At 41.4% G+C, this 17,438-nt stretch overlaps 1 protein-coding gene across 1 annotated transcript in view; it reads right to left on the bottom strand.

Annotated features, from left to right (window-relative positions):
* The window catches only part of TMEM182 (transmembrane protein 182), a 54,764-nt gene that overhangs the window by 13,526 nt on the left and 23,800 nt on the right, over positions 1-17,438 (bottom strand). Inside the window, exon 4 of the mRNA XM_019753802.2 lies at positions 4,802-4,939. Coding sequence (XP_019609361.1) covers positions 4,802-4,939 — 138 coding nt within the window. The remainder of the gene's footprint in view (positions 1-4,801; positions 4,940-17,438) is intronic.

Below are 17,438 nucleotides of genomic sequence, written 5' to 3'. Positions count from 1 at the left end.
AAAATGAGTGTCCAAAATATTAATAGATCCCTTGGCCTTTGGGAGCTATTTTTCTCTAGGATTAAAGCAAAAAAAAAAAAAAAAAAAAAAATCTGTTCTGATATCTTTATCATCTTTATCTGATAGAAATATCAGAAATAAATGTAGAAATACAAGTGGTTTACTGATGAGCTACTATAAAACTCACGAATCTTTTGAAAGAAAAAAAAAAGAAAACAAACCACAAATCCAATTTACTTCTGATTCATTCTCCCTGCTAACTATGAGAATTTTATATTCCCTCACAGCCACCTACCTTTCATACGCTACTTTTCTGAAAGAGGGTTCAGGCAGGACACCTGTACAAAGCACTGTCCTCCCGACCAGAAGGGAGCAGGGGTGGCCATGGCAGGATGTGCTCTAGGCTGTTTGTCCCACATGGCAGAGGACTTACATGGTTCACCCCACTCACTCGGCTCATGGCACTGGAACCAACAACAGCTTGAGAAATCCCTGTCCGGCCGAGCAGCACAACCTGCAGTCCCAGAACAGGGTAGGAAGGGAGCCCCCAATTTGTCTACATGTTCCAAAGCACTGGTTACCTCCACGTTCCAAAGGGCTAGTTACCTCCATGTTCCAAAGGACTAGTTAGTTACATCCACATTCCAAAGGACTAGTTACCTCCACGTTCCAAAGGACTAGTTAGTTACCTCCATGTTCCAAAGGACTGGTTACCTCCACGTTCCAAAGGACTAGTTACCTCCATGTTCCAAAGGACTGGTTACCTCCATGTTCCAAAGGACTAGTTAGTTACCTCCACATTCCAAAGGACTGGTTATCTCCATGTTCCAAAAGACTAGTTACTTGTGAGGTCCCTTCCTTCCACTAATGCACCCTGGGCCTACAGTAAGGGCTGTTGCTATATTTCTCTGACTTACAACATGCCTCTGTAGCCTCACCAACTTGAGGTTCTAACAAAGGAGTTAGCCAAGATTGGAATTTTTCAGGAATGCCAACCCAGATGACACTGCCACGTTCTATAATACATTCAGCAGAAAAAGGAATTCCTAGTTTGTCGTTCAGGTAAAGGTGATTGCAATTGTGGAGGAAAAGTCTTTCTATCCTGATATGCTGGGAAAATACTGGTTTCTAATGTCTGTGGCTTATCACCCAATGCCAGTGTCCCCGGACATGCGGTCCACGTCATCACCCCTTCTTGGACTCTCAGAAGTCTTACTGACATGCAGCAATTCCTGTGTGGAGGTCCCTTTGCACAGGCATTAGAAATATTCAGCTGTGTCATAATTTTCTCCATATAATTCAAAGGTTTTGTCATGACATTCCTGTCCATTCCAACTCTTCTTGCATCTTTCCAATCACCTCCAATAACACAGAGTTAGGGGAAGACAAAACTCACCCCCTTTGTATCTGAGAGGTTGCCAGGAATCCACATTAAAACAAATGTCACCAATTGTTCAGCATTGTGGAGATGTGTGCTAAGACTCATTGAGACACTAGCTGGGAGTAATCCGTCCTGACAATTACCATACGCTTGGTACAGAATGAACTTCCTCGGGGAACACATGGCCTGGCCGCCTGAGAAAGCACATGGCCGATGCAGGAAGTGGCAACACACGCCCTCCAAACCTTGCTCTGAGCCTGTGGCCAGAGCGAGAGGAATACCATGGACCCCACCCCTCACTCATACCAACAGCTGCAACATCAGCGTGCCCAGCCACGCATGGAATGTCCCAGAACAATCTTCCTGATGGTGCCAAAGAGCTGTTCTATGTGCACACACCCAGCAATAGCCATTTGGAATTTGGTTCTGCCCTGTCCTAAGGCCACCTGTTCAAATAAAGAGAGAGTGTCCAGTCTCGCTCGTGGCATTGATAAAGCAGCCATAGCAACCACGGGTCCAAGCCACACCTGTTTCTAACTGCCCGCCAGACCACAGCGTGTTGGCACAGGTGGGCAGCATAGGAGAGTGGGTTAGGCATGGAATGACGAAGCAAGTCCTAAAGCGAGAGCAATTCAGGGATACTAGGTGCATGGAATGAGATCTCTTCATTTTGAAAATATAAAATCTAACCAAAGGAAGCATTATAAATTCCATTTACCTCAGTAAATGACTATATGCATGGTTCTGTTATAAATGTGGTATAGAAAAAAACCTGGCTAGGTGACCAACCTAATGCTTATTTCATATTTTCCTCATCTTTGTATAGCAGAGCATGTGAGTTAGTTTTCATCTTCAACTTTGAAAGAATAAGCTGCCTATCAACATTATCTGGGAATGTTAATAACAGAGAATTAATTGGAAGATTTTAAAAATTCTTCTCTCAGTAAGTACCACATTTAAGGATGATTTATTGGGCCCACAAGTGCTTTAAAAGATTGTGTTTCATGGTGGAAATAGCTGCTAGACAGTAAACTTTAGCTATTCCTGACAGCATCACTTTTCCTGGCCGAACTGATAAGATAAATAGTAATATTTTATCTCATCCAACAGAATATGTGTCTCTCTTCTTGGGAAACAAACAGTCTGACATTAGCAATAAAGAACTGTGCCATGAGGAAATTAAGTCAAATCTGAAAGGAAATGTCATAATCGTCCAGTTTAGTGGCTTTCAGAACGGGCTCCCAGAACACCTTCGATACCCCATAACTCCCAAGGGGCTTTTGCATGAAAACCTGAGCAAAGAAGACCTCAACCCCATACCCACATGCAACAAAAGATACACTGGAAAAGAAAATTCACTTGTCACAGGCGTATGAGTACGTATCAAATGTTTCATCCTTCTACAGAGTTCTCACACTAATATTCTTTGTTTTTTTTACTTTTATTAAAGTGTAGTTGGCATACAATATTACATTAGCTCAGGTGTACAACATAGTGATTTAACATTTATATGCTTTACCATGTAATCACCACGATAAGTCCAGGTGGATATACTTTGACGCAAATAATACAATGACCAACAATTTTTTCTCAAAAGCATCAAGTGTGCGCTTGCTTTCCCTCTCCCTCTCTCTCCCACTCCCTAAGACCAGACTCAGAATCAGAGTGTTTCTGAGTTTAAATCAATCGTGCTGCCCATGTGTCAGTACTAATCTACCGCTATTACACATTACCTTTATTGACAAAGATTTAAAAAGAAAATCAAGGAATGAGAGAAACAAATAATTACATATTTTAGCAGAGAGCTATTAATGCTGGGAAGACAGTGGAAAAATATGCACCTAAACTAGACATTTGAATGAAGTGAGTGTAGAATGTGGTTTAGGGGAGAAACAAAGTTTGATAAAGAAAATACTCATATTTAAGGCACATAAGGGGTTTGGCCTGATGGAATTATGAATTAAAGAAGACAGATGATAAATTATGAGATCCAAGTAAAAGAAGCCCGACACAAAAGGCCACATGTTGTGTGATTCCATTTCTATGAACTCTCCAGAACAGGCAAACCCATAGAGACAGAAAGTAGATTAGTGGTTCCTCAGGGATGGGGGGCAGGAGAGGATGAGGTTTCTTTGTGGGGTGATAAGAATATTCCAGGATCAAATAGTGGTGATATTTGAACCACTCTGTAAAAGTACTAGAAAAACACTGCATTATACACTTTAAAATGATAATTTTCAGGTATGTGAATAACATTTCGATTTTTAAAAAGTTATTTAAAAAATTAGGAGCTCAAATGAGTAAATCTGAGCCCTTGATAAAGGCCCTTGAAAAACCAGTGAAGAAGAATTGAAGAATTGAAGTAAAAATTAGATTAAACAAGATTCTTGTTCTGAGATGGGGTTCTTTTTTTTTGCTGAGCTTTGAGCAGAGGACCCATACCTGATCATCCTTTGTATGCCCTCTGCAGAATTCAGCACAATATTGTGCAAACGCTGTGCTTACAGGAACTGTCTGTTAATTGACCGTTAATTAAATCATGGTGGGCAACGTCATGAACTGTCTTTGCAATGATTATAAAGACAATAAAGCTATCCATTCTGCTCCTTTGCAGTCACTTGCATCTCATAGAAACACACTGTCCTTTTTATCTGATATTACAATGCAGCATAGTCCACTTTTTGGTCTGAGTCCGATGGAGGTTTGTATGATTTTCTAGAATTGTTATCTTTACAAAGAACCTTGGGCTTACGTTTTCAAGTTAGTGTTCTGGCTTTTACTAATTAAATGAAAAGGGCATAAAGTTCTCAAGACTCTCCTATTCCACCATTTTTCTATTAGTACTACGATCATTTTAACATGAATTAGAAAGACTAGTGGGAAAGCTGACTAAAAGAAGGGTAGGTTTTACAAAGAAGAGTATGTTTAGATAATGCACACGAATCACAATTATGAAAACTGAATGGTAACGCCGTCAAGAAAAATGCTCCTTACCTCTGATACATAAATCACGAGGGTTTTCCGTATCATCACATGGCTATCTTTAAGAGCACACGGAAAAGTTCACCTCTATCCTGATGTTACAGACGGACATGTTACGACCCCATTTTACAGACAGAAAATGAACAGGGTAAGAGAGGTTTAAAGTCTCTGCCCACGGAGCTTTCCTCCCTAGTGTCCTCTTCCTATGATGTGGACACAATGAGCAAACACTGTCATGCTGATTAAGAGTGTTAGCACGTGGGACAGGAAAAGTGCCTGCAAAAGTGTCGGCTGTACAGTCAGCACTCTAGAAATACTAGATACGAAGATTACTGTATTCCTACTACTAGAAGCCGGATACCTGAAACTATAAATGAAAAACACAACGCTGTGGAGAAAACCCCTGGCTACGAGTCACGCCCACAGCGCAGTACGTACCTGCAGCCACATAGGAGCCTCCCCCGACTTTGTAGAGCAGGTGGCTGGCGAAGGGCGCTGCACAGATGATCAGAAAGCTGGCGGTGACCACAGTAACTACCCCCAGGAGCATCAGGACCGCCCAGAAACCACGGTAAACTGGAGACCACGGCAGAAAAGGAGAGAAGGAAAAACACGCTTAGTCGGTGAGCCCAGCAACCTACCGCACAGCCGGTTTCTTTCCTTTTCATGTCTCTAATTTCAGCCGCAGCACTGCCGGGCAGGATCCCAGGCGACGGGGCCTAACTTAATCTTTAAACGGAAACCTTACCAGGTGACTGGACGCTATGATGTCAACCTTCAGTCATCATGCTTGGGGTTTGCACCATACACATACTTAATATACTTTGGGGGGTCAGTTTTCTGACCAGATTTTCCCTTTTAGGAAAGGGGACACTGGAAGTTCTAGAAAGGGGACTCTTGAGTTAGTTGGGACATATACCCTGTTTCCCCGAAAATAAGATCTAGCCGGACAATCAGCTTTAATGTATTTTTTGGAGCAAAAATTAATAGAAGACCGGTCTTATTTTACTATCATATAAGACCGGGTATAATATAATGTAATATAATACCTGGTATTATTTTACTATACAACCCAGTCTTACACAATATGTTGTATAAGAGCGGATCTTATATTAATTTTTGCTCCAAAAGACGCATTAGAGCTGACGGTCCAGCTAGGTCTTATTTTCAGGGAAACATGGTAGTAATCAAATAAAAAGGAATTCCAATAACCGATTTTGAGCAGTATAAGTATCAATCTATTAAACAAATCTATCATTTCCCAAAGGCTAAAACACTAAAATTCCTTTCGGTATAAGCAAGGGAAAGCTCAGTGAAACACATTAGTCAAATTGCAATTTTTTTAATGAAAATATAGAAACCTTAAATAAAAGAAAGAACAATTTTTCTCAAAAAGCCCACCTGGCAAAGAACAACAACAAAAAAAAATGCCCATGATCTGGAGTGTCAAAAAGCGAAAGCAGGATGGGCAGATGGGAATGTGAGAGGAGGAGTCATTGCAGTTAAGTGGGAAGGAAGGCTGGAGTTTTATGTGGATAATGAAGTCTTGAAGGCAGGAATCAAAGGCCGGCATTTACATCACATAGCGATGCTGTGATTGGGCAGAGACTTCCAGGTTTGCTGCGACAGGAAGTATTCTGTGGGTGTACTCAGACACTGCCATGAACAGAGCAGTGAAGAAGTACCCATGAGTTTGGTGCGTAGGAAGTAAGAGTGACAGCCTGGGAGCCAAGCACTTTCCGTCCCTGTCCCACCAAAGTTTACTAGACAGTTGGCAGCTTCACATTTTACATTTTGATTCACTTCATTTACTTCACGGTCTATCACATGGCAGGTTCTGCGGCAGGTGCCAGGGGTAAAAACAGCAATAACATGTGGAGAAAAAGGAGCCCGCATACACTGTTGGTGGGAATGCAGACTGGTGCAGCCGTTATGGAAGGCAGTGTGGAGGTTCCTCAAAAAATTACGAATAGAATTGCCATATGACCCAGCAATCCCTCTCCTGGGTATCTACACAAAAAATCTGAAAACATTTAGAGATAAAGACATGTGTGCTCCAATGTTCATTGCAGCTTTGTTTACGGTGGCCAAGACATGGAAACAACCAAAATGTCCTTCGATAGATGAATGGATAAAGAAGTTGTGGTATATATACACAATGGAATACTATTCGGCGGTAAGAAAATATGATATAGGAACATTTGTGACAATGTGGATGGATCTTGAGAGTATAATGCTGAGCGAAATAAGTCAGACAGAAAAAGCAGAGAACCATATGATTTCACTGATATGTGGTATATAAACTAAAAACAACAAAAGAACAAGACAAACAAATGAGAAACAAAAACTCATACACACAGACAATAGTTTAGTGGTTACCAGAGGGTAAGGGGGGTGGGGGGTGGGAGAAGAGGGTAAGGGGGATCAAATATATGGTGATGGAAGGAGAACTGACTCTGGAGGGTGAACACACAATGGGATTTATAGATGATGTAATACAGAATTGTACACCTGAAATCTATGTAATTTTACTAACAATTGTCACCCCAATAAATTTAAAAAGAAAAGAAAAACACAGCAATAACAAAAGACAGAGTATAAGGAACCCATTCTGTCGCTCCCCTGATCACACTAAAACTAGAAAAATAAGGCAAACAACTACCTGATGACTCTAAAAAGTATAAACAACAGCAAGTGGATTAAGGAGGGAAGTCAAACGTGTAACTGAGATCAACTCAACTACAAAGAGCCTTCTGAGTTTTTCCTTTTTCCTCCTCTTGGATTTGGCCTAAGCACAAATCAATTGGGAACTCTGAAAAGGTACAAACAGAGAAAAACAAAAAAGAAACAAACAAACAATTCTAGATAAGGCCATTGTTCTGGTTAGAGAAACAGGAAAATGGGCCCCTGCAAGCCAAAGTATGGGGAAAACCCCTAGGTTTCTTATTTTTCTCTTTTTATTTTTCCAGTCAGGCTTCAAGGCCAGCTTTAAAAGCAGATCTGCACAGCTGCCCCAGGGGAGGCATGGGCATCTAAGATCCCAAATGATGATTCAACCCTTTGGGCAGAAGAATCAGAGAAAGGGACCCCTATTGTGCAAAGAATCACTGTTATGTGTCTTCTCTTTTCCTTTGCTGCTTTGCACTGTGATACAATTGCACAGAACTGTGCCAGAGCACAGGAGGTCAACTCTGAAAGGTCCCCATCTTTCTAGCCAGATAAACTGGGAAAAGGGGCCCTGGAAGCCAAAGGGTGTACGGGAAATCCCACAGACGAGAGAGCTGGAGAATCTCTAATTCTGTGTTTGAATGCCACAATGAGCTCACTCCCCAAGTTGCATGTGTGCACAAAACACCCAGAGAAGTATAACAAAGGCTTTGAGAGTTGAATTACAGTACAGAACCCTCCCCCCACCCCAAGCCATGAATGGTGAATGCCCCAGCAGACCCAAACAGCATAGCAAAGACTCTGAAAACTGAAATGACATTGAAACCAGTACCACAGAACAAAAGAACAGATCATGCAGGATCAAACAACAAATCAATATTCTCCAAATAATTTAAATGGTATGCAAACCTGACAATGTAATATTCAAAATGTCCAGGATACAATTAAAATTACTTGGCGTGTCAATTATCAGATAGAATTTAAATCAGCTATTAGAACCTTTTTCCATGAACTAAGGAGAACAATCTTGAAATGAATAGAAAGATAGAAATTCTTAGAAGAGAAATGGAGCTATAAAAAAGAACTACACTGAAGTTTTAGAGTTCAAAAATATATGAAATTAAAAATCCATTAGCTAAGCTCAATAGAATGGAGATGAGAGAGGAAAGAGCAAGTGAACTTGAAGAATGAGCAACAGAAATTATCTGAACAACAGAAAGAAAAGAGATTGAAAACAAAAATGACTAGTCTCAGGGACTTATGGAACCATATCAAAAGATCTCATATTTGTGCCACTGGAGTCTCTAAAGCAGAAGCAAAAGATATTGGTATATAAAGAACATTCATGGAAATGATACCTGAAAACTTTCCACATGTGGTGAAAGATAAATTTACAGATACAAGAAGCTCAACAAACTCCAAAAAAAAAAGTATAAACAAACAAACAAACAAAAATCAGCCCAGACACACAATAATAAAATTACTGAAAACGAAGGACAAAGAAAAAGTCTTAAAAGCAGGCAGAGTGGAATAAGTGGGATAACATATTATTATTATTTATTTATTTGTTTTAAATTTTTATTGGGGAATATTAGGGAACAGTGTGTTTTTCCAGGACCCATCAGCTCGAAGTCAAGTTGTTGTTTTTAATTTAGTTGTGGAGGGCACAGCTCAGCTCCAAGTCAAGTTGTCATTTTTTTCACTCTAGTTGTGGAGGGTGCAGCTTACTGGCCCATGTAGGAATCGAACCAGCGACCTTGGTATTATGAGCACTGCGCTCTAACCGACTGAGCCAACCGGCTGCCCAGGGATGACATATTAAACAGAGGGAACAATAGTTCCAAAGACCGCAAGTGTCTCATGAGAAATGATGGCAGCCAGAGAATAGTGGAACATCTTTAAGGTGCCAGAAGACCTAGCAACCTAAAATTCTGTGTCTAGTAAAAATATTTTTGAGGAATGAAGATGACAGAAAGCCATTTCTCAAGGGCGAAAACAGGATTTGTCGCTAGCAGACCTCTCCAAAGACATGCAAAAGAAATTTCATTAGGCTGAAGGGAAATGACACCATGTTCACTTGAAATTTCAGGAATGAAGGAAGAGAAAAAGTAAAGGTGAATATCTGTATAAATATAGTAGAATATTTTTCTCATGTTAATTTCTTAAAAATATATTTGACTGTTGAAATATAAAAAATATACCGTTAGCATAATACATGAAAGAATTGTAGATTTTGGAATCAGAGTAACCTGAGTATTTACACTTATGTGTGATGTATAACCTTGAACCAGTTACTTCAGCTTCCTGCACTTCTATTACTTCTGTAAGTTAGGGATGTTTGCATCCATCCTTTAGAGCCAGTGGGAGAATTATTAATAATGTATGTGAAGTGTGTGGCACATAATAGAAACCAAAGAATGACTTTTATTTTGTAGTTGTTTTTATTGCTGCTATTGTTAAAATTGCATTAAAATGACACAGCAGATGGTATTGCGTTCAGTAATAGGAAAGGGAATTAGTTCCCTCAAAGAGCCTTGCATACCATTTCTCATGTACCATTGGCATTTGGAAATCCCTTTCAGTTAGAGCTGAGAATGTACCACAGAAGTTGTATTGGACTGTCAATGCCTAAAGGTCCACCAAGTTCTCATACCGTCTTCCATGGACGGTTCCCCGTCCATTAACCACTAAGAAGGCGTTGGCCATGTTTTATACCACGTGGCCCTACTCCTAAACACCCAAAATACACACAAATGGGGTCAGACACCTGACACAAAGACAACCAAAACATGGTGACCTCTGACCCCTGCTTCTGTTTTGAAAAGACAAGTTGGGTTAAGGAGTATGATTTCCTGATAACTGGAAAACTGGGAAAGTGAGGGGATTAGTAGCCAGGTTGAAGTGAAAAGAAAGCGCTGGTAGCTGAGTCCAGAAGGGCCATGGTAAGCTAAGGCCACATACAAGGAAGAGGGCAGAAATTATGAATGAGGACACAGGGAAGGCAGGAAAAGCAGGGCAAGCCTCTACACAGAGAGAAGAAGAAAACATGTGGCGAAGGAGAGAACGAGAGCCAGACAAAAATGGGGATGAATGGTCCTCAGAGCTCCTGTCGCTCCTGCCAACTGCTCACGCCTGTCCTTTCATTTGCTCTGGCGAAGTGGCCTGACTTTTGATTCTGAGTCCCATGTAAAAGGCAGGCAACAGATCTGTATCTAAGGGAAGGGAGACCTGGCTGCCTGGAGAGTTGTAACCATGCAGAAATAGCTTCCAAGTGAGGTTCTTTACTGCAGTCTCTGACCACGTGCTTTATTTACTGCCTATGCGTCAGCATTCAAAATTGCATAACTTCAAGGCTATTTCAAAATGGCTTGGAACTTCCCATTTCTTAGCTAATTATATATTACCTAGTTTGCATAGGTGGCACACTTGGATTCCAGACTTAAAATGTTTGGTCGTCATGACGAATCATCTTGCGGAACTGGATACAGTTGTTTCACTGTCTAGAGCAGGGGTGTCCAAACTTTTTTCAACGTTTTTCACCAAGGGCCATATGCGGTAAAATACACAAACAGCCGGCCACTCACTCGAGGTGAAGTACGTGTTGCCTCACCTGGTTTATTTAAGTAAACTAAATATATTTTTGGAATTTGCTGCGGGCCAATTAACAATGGATCGCGGGCCGCAGTTGGCCCGCGGGCTGCAATTTGGACACCCCTGGTCTAGACTATAGTGAGACAATCAGTATCCTTAATATAAAGTGAATTAAGTACATGTTTTGGGAGTGAAACATGATATTGGGACCCCTCCATGCACTAATTTGTGACTCCGATGGACATCAGCTTTCCCAGGTGGAAAACAACGACCTTCACCTACGTTTATAGTAAGGAGTGAGAAAACACATGAAAGTAGCACGCAGTAAGCACCCAAATATGTTTGCTGTTATTAATTACTATGTATCGTGTAAAGATAATGTTCTTGCTAACAATGCAGTTGACACTTAAAAGATAGGTACAAATCTCATGGATCTACGATGAGGACAAGCTTTCAGTATATTTATATATAGGTAAAATTTGGGTGGCAAGGGTGTTTTTGTTTGTTTTTGTTTGGTTAGTAGTTTATATTGATCAGACTCCTGATCTTGAACGTATTTCAGAGAACACTTAGTCTGTTTCCTTGTTTATATGAGCCCATTAAAACTACAAAGCTTTCTCTTTAAAAGCTTTGCACTACCAAGTGAAAGCGTCTCTAAAAATCAATTTGTACCATTAAATACAATTCAATGCTTAACTTAAACCATACTGAATTTCTATTAGTTCCTATTAGAATATGAAGCCAGATTTACAATATAAATAGTTTTACATGTAATCTGTATCACCACAATTTGGATTAATTAGAGGAAAGTGTCATCTGAATCTGTAAAAGGCCAGAATTAACAGCTATTTTCAAAGAAATGAAGTTGATTCTACATGAATTAATGAATTGACCTAACAAAGTGCTCCTTGGTCAAGGTGGTAATGAAAAGATTGACTAGTAATTAGTCCAACAACAGATCTTACAGAAATGGTTCTAGAGTCCTCAGTTTACTTTCCTGAATAAACTTTCACCCTTACAGTGTTACTGTCACTACCAACTTGTTTAGACTTCATTCTAGTAGGTCTAGAATCATCAGCCCAGATAGAGGACGCTGAAGTGTCATGTTAGTATATTCTGTGTAAGTATATCACTTCATATTTTTATAATGTTTTCACTTACATGCAGTATTTTCAAGTTGTCACTTGCGGACTATCCTGTTATCTTTTAACAGAGAAAGGAGATAACAGCAGGTCGTAGACACTGTCTAGTTTGTTAAATAAGAGTGTATATGGAATACAAAACTATGCCCTCGTGTCTCAGTTTTATTCACAAAAAGCACATAACATAAAGAGTATTAACTGCATTGCAAATTCAAATTTCAGCTTCAGACATACCTCAGGTATACCTAAAAGGTCAAATTCCAAAGGGGCATGAATAGGAAGCATAGGGAAACATGGGTTAAGAATCGTGTTCCAGGGAGGAAACATAAAAATCACCCCAAACTTCAGGACAGACACAAAGCGGACTGGTAATTATGCACATTACTAAGTGTGCATGTGTGTTTGTATATGTTGTGTGTGTACAGATCACCACAGAAGCTACGGGCGGTATTGGCATCTATTCTGAATTCCAGGGAAAGGGTTAAAACAATAAAACCCTACCATGGTTTCTTTTTCCAGTAGGAATGGAATGAAAATGCACTGAGACCTCATTAATGTAGACAATGAGCAGAAGCAGCCTGAAATTTTAACTGGATGATTTGAGCCAAAGTTCCATTCCAAGCCATTTACATCCAGTCAGTAACTCAAACTGGTGTCTCACAAGGGACCTCCGAGACGGGCCCTGCCAGCTGGCCTGTGAATGGCTGACCACCTAAAGCTACCAACATATCTTGATGGCTCTCTAGGTTCCAAGCTCCAAAAACTGCTACAGTAAGACATAATCCCAGCAAGGGGAAAGCAAATATGGTTAACGCTGTGTGGTAGGTGTCCCCGCAGAGAAATGCACAGAACAGCATGGAGCCAAATGGGCTGTTGCACAGAGGCCACTATCTCTGGGCTGAAGGGGAGGGCGAAAAGCAAGACTGGACTGTGGGTAGCTGTGCTGAGTCTTACATCTGCCTAGAATTTCATTAGGCAGAAGGCTGGAGGAAGATCATTCCAATCAGACTACAGAAGCGGTCCATGGATGGGGGAAGAGGAAGCCGCTCCCAGCAATGGCCACCCAGGTGGGGAAGCGGAACAGAAATGAGGAACTAGAAGGATGGTCAGAACCTTCCAGGCCACTCAGAAAGAGCTGGTCCTTCATCACATGGGTCCCCGGGAGCCCATGAAGTGTAGGCATCAGAAATGACTGCCAAAACAATGATAGCCACATTTGTATCAGAATATCGTTCTTGCAACTGTACAGAGAATGAACTGGCAAGAAAAAGGATAGAACAAAGAAAACTAGTTAGTTATTACAGCAACCCCAGCAGGGCCTGAAGCTGGGCAGTCGGGATAGAAGTGAAATAAGTTTTAGTAAAACTGTTGTTATGGATAGTGAGAACCCAGCAAGAATAAAGACTGTCTTCATGGCTTTCTTTTGTATGCTAAACTGCTTGTTCTGTTAAGATATTAGCAAATCTCTTGATTTCACAATACTATAATTCACACAACAAACCCTCTTTCTTTCATACTGAGTAAAGTGGAAAAAGTCAACCCAAAGGATCACAATTCCAAATTCATAGTATTTTGATAAATAATTGTGTTGTATATATAAAGTGTAAACATTGTATTTGCAGTTTAAAGATAAACTTAAGTGTTATTCATTTTTCAAAACTTGCTATCTTGCCTCACAAAGCTGTTTCACAAATCTAATCCTATGTTCTCACACATCCTCAAGCACACACAATGTGAACTGCTACAAAATGAAGCCAAAACAAAACACTGGCACCTCCACGCCCCACCCTCCTCAGCCTCCCCCATATGCTTTGGTAGCTTTAGCAGGGGCTTTGCCCTGCGTCTCCACACACAACTTGTCTTGGCAGCGCTGGGCCGGTCTAAAAATACAGTACAGCCTGCCCCAAAGCAGGACAGGCTGTACAGTGTGTCTGTGTCTGGGCACCGCGGCTGCGAACATGCCAAGCCCAGTCACGTGCTCTGCACATTCCACTGATTTTCCAGGACAAGAAGAACATGGAGGAACAGGATGGAGTGTATTCACTTCCCTACTGTAAACACTGGCAGTGCAGGAAAAGCTGACAGGGAGGAAGTGCCTTGGGCAGACTGGGCAGGGCCCTCGCCTTGCATGCTGGGTGTGACCTTGGGAAGTCCCTGGAGCAGGAGAAGAAGAGGTTCCTTCACGTGGGTAGCGAGCTTTGCAAGTTGGAGAGGCCATCCATGGTCATTATCTCATGTGCACCACTAACGACCTTGGGGGCTAGGAATGGGGCAGGGCAGCTTTGCATCTTAGAGGCAGAAGCGGTGGTGGCTGCAGTGACAGGAGTAAGTGTGGGACGGACGCAGCTTCATAACAGCAGCAGCCATTGTCTTTCAGGTCACAGCAGTGAGGAAACCAAGGCTCTCAGAGTGAGGTGGGGGATCAGAATAACGCCAGCCAACATGTGCCACTTTGGCATAAGGATAACTTTATTCTGGGAGCAAATGTGAATCAATGCATGCAGAAGGTAACCTAGGAATTTTCCTTGGCTGACTAAAAGCAAAAACTTCTGAGAAATGAAGACAGCCATAAATCCCACCTTCCAGGGGGATTTCAGGGCCGTGAAAAGATGTCAGCACCAAGATGGTCTGCATACTTGAAAAAGTGTATAAATCCTCAGGCCTATCTGCCTCTTTGTGTCTTCACTTTCCTATGAAGGTCTCCATATGTATATGTAATAATAAACTTTTTCCATGTAAATCTGTCTGTTACAGTCCAATTGGCAGGGCCCCAGCCACTGAATCTAAGGGGCAGAGGAAAAAGCCTTTCCCCCCTTACAGTGATATTGTGTACAAAGCCACTCAGATCCTGATTCAGATCCTGATACAGAGGGTGAGAGGAACACCCAGGCCTCAACCTCCAGCTCCAAGGTCCTCCCTTGACCCCTGCTGTCTCAGAGGGCCTGGATTGGCGGCTCCCGTCCCTGCCTGGCATCAGAACCACTTGGAGGGCTTAAACACAATACCCAAGTCAGGATCCCAAACCAGACCAATGGAATGAGGATCTCTGAGGGTGGGCACAGCAACCATATTTTAAAAGCCCCCTAGGGAAAAGGAATATGCAACCAGGTTAAGAACCCCTGGACTCTTGCGCCCCTGAACTAATTTTATAGAGAAGATACTATACAGATGCAGTGGCTCAGCTTTTATAGGCATTCTTTCCTCTGTCACCACAGCAATCCCTATTTCGTATTTTACAGATGAGGCTCAGGGAGGTTAAGTAGAGTTCCAAAAATTAAAAGGCCAGTAAATGGCAAGGGCAAAATTTGAACTCAGGGCCGTATGCACTCAGTCTCAGACGCCATCAGTATCTACGTTTGCTGTATTTTTTTAAAATAAATTGTCATTCCTCCATCTAAGCCTTCTAGGCTCAAATCCTCCCACTCTGGCTCCTCCTACCTTATCTTCCAGAAACCTGAAATTATACTGCCATTTCCTGGGGGGGGGGGGGGGATGCTAATATCCTGCCTCTGGGCTTTTGCAGTACAGCTTCCTCTAACTGGAATAAACAGCCTTCCTACTGGTCCCTCGAGGTCCAGTCAAGCATCCTTCCCTCCTTGAAGGGACATAGGACAGCTAATCCCTCATCTCCACCAAAAGGCAGGAGAGCGTAAACTCAGTAGGAATATAGATTCCAGCGTTGCAATACCCCTTACCAGGTGTGTGACCTTAGGTGAGTTACTTAGCTCTCTGTGCCTTACTTTCCTTCCCCAAAATGTGCTAATAATACCTATTTTATAGTGTTAAGAGAATTGAAAGCGTTCACACAGATTGGCACTTAGCAACATGGTCCTGATACAGGCCAGTCCTTGGACTTAGCCCTCTGTTTTGTCTTTCCTTCTGTACACCTCCACGTCCACTTCCTGACTACAATTCCTTCAGGTAAAGACTCAGTTTTGCTCAGCTTCCTAACCTGGGGGAAGTTTTCCACCTGGCATGTAAGACATGCTCAATAACATGCAAAGGAGTGATTGATCAATAATTTATCACTCCTTCCGCACTGAAATCTCACGGTACAAAGTCAAAGTTGGTGGAAAATTTAAGGGCCCTGGGATAGAATGAAGCTAACTCATTCAAAACGAAAAGAATCCATGGTCTCAACCTCATTACGGCAACAGTTGAAGAATCTTTACCACTCAAACCCCCACTAGAGAGAAACAGACACTTGAAAAGAAGAGCTGAGGAATCAAGTGACGAGATGCTATCTCCTAGGTTGGAAGTAAGAGTACTCAGGACTTGCCACACTCCTGAACACCCAGTGCACAACAGTGAGCCAAGGGCATCAGGAATGTTTGTGTTTCTGTCCAATTCTAAACATGCCAGGATAGAGAAGTGTTTATTCATTTGCCAATACTCTTTAGAAAAAATCTGATTTATACCTGAAAAGACTTGTTATCCTTCATATTAAGCCATGAAAGGGACATTTTTAGGATCACTTTATTCATATACTTTTTAAACATTAGCTTTGAACCTGCTTACCCAAACCTTTTTTTAGAGACATTGAAAATAATTATAGCAAAGTCTTGTTTACTTAGTTGGAAATATTCAATTGTAAGTATTCAAGGCCTCTGAGTCTTAAGTTTTTATATCTTTGAAGTGATTTGTCCCTACATTTCTACCATCCTAGAAATCACATTTCTCCAGGGAATTTATGGCCTTTTTATCACAACCACACATCTACACATTCTCTTAGGGATATGATTCAAAAGTAGTTGGTACTATTTAAGAATTTTACAGCATTAAAATGATTTGATAAACGGGTAAACAGGATCAAATATATGGTGATGGAAGGAGAACTATGGGTGGTGAACACAGTGTGATATATAGATGATGTATTACAGAATCATACACCTGAAACCTATGTAACTTACTAACTATTGTCACCCCAACAAATGTTAAATAAATGATTTAATATTCCCCCTTCTATTGTTATCATAGAACACTCTACAAAAGAAGTAGGTAACAAGTAAACTGAATCCCACTCTTTCAGCCACCTGTGCTCAAACACTGACTGAAAAAAATCTACCTCGTATCAGGCACTGTGCTGGGAAATACTTCCTGGTGATAAGACATGAAAAAAAGTGTAACATGTGCCATTGAGCAGTCTAATAGGAGAGAAAGAAATACACAATCAGGTGACTATCAGCTATCCGAAACGCAAGGAGAAAACTATAAGGTGTATTACGGAAGAATAGAGAAAGGGTGCTTGACCCCATCTTGGCATATTGCAGAAGGCTTCTTGGAGGAGGTGATTTTTAAAGGAGAAAGCAAAAGTACAGGAAATGGAGCCAGAGAGCAGAAATCACAAGCCAAGGAAACTGAGGAGGAAAGCAAGCGTGTGCAAGTAACGTGTGAAGGCACAGAGAGTGAGAGCTTTGGTGTTAGAGGAAGTGGCTGGAGAGAGAAAACAGGGGGGTCATGCTGATCCTTGTGGGTTGTTTCCCAGTGGAACATTTCGGCCCACGTTGTGTGACACTTTCCCTGCAAATGACATGAAAAACTACTGACTAACTTACACTAATATTGGCCTTTAGCCCACATGGAGCTTCGATCTGTCAATAATCATCAAACAACTGACAAAACGTTTGTAGTCTGGCTGTGTGTGGAGGGAGATAGTTTCAGTGAGAAACAGACAA

The sequence above is a fragment of the Rhinolophus sinicus genome, linkage group LG05 (assembly GCF_036562045.2).
Source record: "Rhinolophus sinicus isolate RSC01 linkage group LG05, ASM3656204v1, whole genome shotgun sequence".
In the NCBI taxonomy this organism is placed as follows: domain Eukaryota; kingdom Metazoa; phylum Chordata; class Mammalia; order Chiroptera; family Rhinolophidae; genus Rhinolophus; species Rhinolophus sinicus.
This window is presented reverse-complemented; position numbering and strand designations above follow the sequence as displayed.